This window comes from Amphimedon queenslandica, unplaced genomic scaffold (assembly GCF_000090795.2).
Source record: "Amphimedon queenslandica unplaced genomic scaffold, v1.1 AMPQUscaffold_11710, whole genome shotgun sequence".
In the NCBI taxonomy this organism is placed as follows: domain Eukaryota; kingdom Metazoa; phylum Porifera; class Demospongiae; order Haplosclerida; family Niphatidae; genus Amphimedon; species Amphimedon queenslandica.
The window spans coordinates 2,204-6,276 of record NW_003548048.1 but is presented as its reverse complement, the minus strand read 5'-3'; the positions used below and the strand labels follow the sequence as shown (position 1 = coordinate 6,276).

Below are 4,073 nucleotides of genomic sequence, written 5' to 3'. Positions count from 1 at the left end.
ATTATTAATAAAAGATAATTAATGTATCTTTAATTATTAAAATACTTTACCTTTTTCTCAACAGTTGATAAATCATTCTTAATAACACTAGCATCAGATATAACCATTGCATATTCTTCTTTATATCTAAGTAAAGAAATAAAATTAAAAATATAAGTTTCACTTTTAATGTATTTTGTTTTGTTCTTTACTTTGCTATAGAGGCTTCAAGTTCTGCTATTATTTTTGTTATTTCTTCTCCTTTTTGACGAGTGTCCTCAGCTTTGGTTTCCAAATCTTTCAATTCTTTACGTAACGGATCAACTCTCTTCATCATATCAGCATAACTCAACTATAGGAGAGAGAGAAGAGGATACAATATTATCAATACAATAAGGTACACAATTATTACAAAAAAATAAAATGAATAAAAATGCCTCAAGTTCACTTTTAATTGTGTGCATTAATTTAGCATTTTAGATCCATTTGGGTGTTTGGCTATATTTAAAATTTTTTCACAGCAAGCAATGGCTTTAGAGCAATTAAAAAAATTCATAAAAATCAAATCTTGATTGGAATCAGCTCAGACTTTATACACAACATAAGTCATGTATGTGCATTGGAAAATGTTATAAAAATTGAGAATTTTCTACTTGACATTTTTGGCGAAATTTGGCCAACACCCCTGATAGTACAGGGACTTTGACCCAATTTTTGAGCAACTTCAAAAATTCATAAGAAATCTAAAATTACATTCATGACATTTGTACCTTGTTTCAGTCCAGGGCCTTGTAATGGTATTCACTCAAACTAGGCGTGTACAAGCAGTCTTGCTTTAGCTACGTAGGTCTGACAGCTAGAACGGTTGCTCTCTGGTATCCACTCTCATGGTGTGTTCTAGTTTCTTGACCAGTTCATTCAATTACATATCATCACTGGGTCTGTTCTTCACTCCGTCCTGATTACTGGGAGAGAACTCAACTGCTGTAGCTAGGATCATCAGCACTCCTGTGTACCAGTACATGTGTCATTATCATTTATTAATTCATTCTCACTTAGTACAGGCATTGTCTTGGCTCTGGACAGCAGGTGGGAGTACAGTTTACTAGTCTGTATCAATATATTAGTGCTACCATACTTCACTGATTTATACCACCAACTACTCTGAGGGGTAGGGCATAACCGTAACCATGACAACATTAATGATACCTTACAACAATGATAAGGAGTCCGATAATAAATACCAACCCATATGCACCTAGAACCTATTAATAACTATTAATAACTAGTAATTAAAGTGACCACACCTACCCAGAATGAGTTATTCTTATCAATAATCCAAGAGGGCCGTGCTATACCAAATGAAGCAGCTCTTGGTCCATCAGGGTTACCATACTTCTCCAAATTCTCCCTAGCCTCCTCTTGAGTCAAACTACATCAAACAATTACATGTATATACACTGGTTACTGTATTAACTGCTTTTATATATACATGTACGCATATCATGATAGTCTCTTTATGGAGGGACTTACTCTTCATAAGCTTTAGCTATTTTAGTGAATACCTCAGGGTCCTCTCCTTTATCAGGATGAAGGGTCATACTTAATAGCCTGTACTGCTTCTTGATCTGGGACACAGTAGCTCACTAAAGAACTGATACATTAAAGACAGCTGGATATTATGATACTGCATACCCTGTCAATCCCTAGTATTTTAAATGGATCCCATTCTTCAGATTCACCAACTGGTTCTTGTGTCACTGCCCAATAAATCAACCAAAATAAGAACAACCAGCACACCAATAATACTAAATAACTAACAAACAAGAGACTAACTGATAATTTTAGACAATCATTACTGTACATGACCCATACTAATGCAATGTCATATAGTGGAAAATTTTCGTGGCCCATAATTTCACAAATCATTTCAAAAAATTAATTTTGTCACTTTATTTTTTGCAGTTTTCTACTTTTCAGCTATTTTGAACCCATATTGAATCATATTTTGCAGATTTTATTGTCTGTGAATTTTGAAAAGAGCAAAATCCACGCAACTTTTGGGCCACACAATTTTTTGCTATACGGTAATTGATATAAATGACATCATTATTATTTACTGTATCATTTTAAATAGTTTATCTATAGTCCGTCTCTTCTCCACTTTATTTCTTTTCTGACAACATGGCTCACACTGGCACTCACTCCTTCTGTCATCTGCTAACAATAACATTAATGTTCTAATTAAAGCCCACAATACAGTACTAATTCAATTCACTTTTCTTGCTCTTGGGCCAAATGAAGTAAGTTATAACTAGTAGGAATATCCCGTAGAGAAGGACTATGAAATAAGGAAAGGTACCAGTTCCCTCGTCAAACTCTGTCAATGTGTGTTTCAATAGTGAATGTCTGAATGACACTTAGGACACGTGTGTCCACGTGGTTTGGATAGACGCGCCCCTATATGATTATTGTTAGACACGCCCTATCACATTTAGAAAGACGCACTGTGATCAAGCTGCTGCTCCTGCTCCTGCTCCTGCTAGGCTAACTGTTTTGTTTTCTCACTTTTCAATAAACTTCTTAATACTGCACTAACCATGTCTACTGGTTTAACTCCAGTAAGTATGTGAACTATCAGTAGAGGATATGATTAATGTATTGTAGAGTATATTGTGTGTTAGTGAAGATAATGTAATGTGTACTGTTGATTAGTGTTTGATCTGGAGCGGGATCATACCCTCAGTATACTGTCTCTCCTTTATATAAACCCACTATACACTGCCGTATAGCCAGTAATTTTTGTGGGTTGAAAATTTTGCGGATTCCCTTCTGAATAAAATCCTCAAAAATCAATTTAATACAGTACCTGCATGACACGTGGTAGAATTCATAAAATTTAAATCCGAGAAATGAAATTTTAGGAGATTTCGCGAAATACGTGTAGGACCCACAAAAATTACCGGCATGTTATTATCACTTGTGGGGATGGTATAAGGTCAGGGGGATAGAGGGAAAGGGAGGAGTCCCACCTTTATTGTATAAGTTACCCTAAACATACAGGACTGGCCAGCAATAAGTTGACATGATTTGTGTTTAAGTTGAGTTTGAGTTTCTATAGTTTGCATATGGTTGACTGTTTCCATAGACACATACATTTGTACTTGTACTAGTTGTAAACTAATATCATTCATGCTCAAATGTTACCACAATCTCAGGCAAACGTAACTTGTGTATATTCAAAACTTCATGTTGGGGCTTAGCTACATGTACAGTGATGTATTATCATGTTTTTATTGCATTCACCAAACGAGTTACTCTAGTTCAGGTATCATAGGTTTGTCCACTGACCAGTGCTGTACATGGTGTGACATGTATCATTGCTTCCAGTAATACATGTAGAGTTAATATTTCCTCTTGTACCTTATGATAGCATACAGTGTGTTACCAGAGCTAGTGTTACTGTATATCAGGCAGAGTTTCATGTAGTTCTTTTCATTCTCATTCCTTGTGGAATGAATATTCTCCAAATGAGAAAAGTCATTCCTCAATGTTACATGTACAAAATGACAGCTCAGAACTTAAACTAAACAAAGCTAATCTAAAATGAAATAAAAATAATCCAATGAAGTATCCCAGTGTAGAGTATTGTGTGTGGTAATAATAATTCATTGATATTATAATGATATTCATATATTCCTTAGAGGGAAGGGTGGAGTCACTGAACAGTGTTTATGATTTCAATTACTGTATAGCCATGGCTTAGCAATCTGTGGCATTATCAGGCTCAACACATCAACTTCAAAGCAGTTCTTCTCCAACTGATGGGCTCCTAATGCCATATAATTTTGGTAATCACAAACCATGGACTTCCTGACTAATTCTTCATCTTAAACCATACATGTGGCATAAATTAAGTGGGCGTGACAGTGAATAATTTATGATAGATTAACAAGGCAAAACGAAAATAAAATCAATAAAAATATCTTCTAAAGCCAGCTTGGAAAGACAGTGAAAGTACACAAATGTATTTGGCAGCAAAAATTTCCTACTATACGGTATCAACCAACTCCATGTACATGTACATGTACCTT

General features: G+C 35.0%; 1 protein-coding gene across 1 annotated transcript in view; it reads right to left on the bottom strand.

Moving 5' to 3' along the window:
* LOC109589003 (uncharacterized) overlaps positions 1-817 on the bottom strand; it is a 4,592-nt gene extending 3,775 nt beyond the window's left edge. The window contains exons 1-2 of the mRNA XM_020005125.1: positions 750-817; positions 192-331 (exon numbers count right to left, since the gene is read on the bottom strand). Of these exons, the coding sequence (XP_019860684.1) occupies positions 192-316 (125 nt within the window). The 5' untranslated portion in view covers positions 317-331; positions 750-817. The remainder of the gene's footprint in view (positions 1-191; positions 332-749) is intronic.
* Between the last annotated feature and the right edge of the window lie 3,256 nt (positions 818-4,073).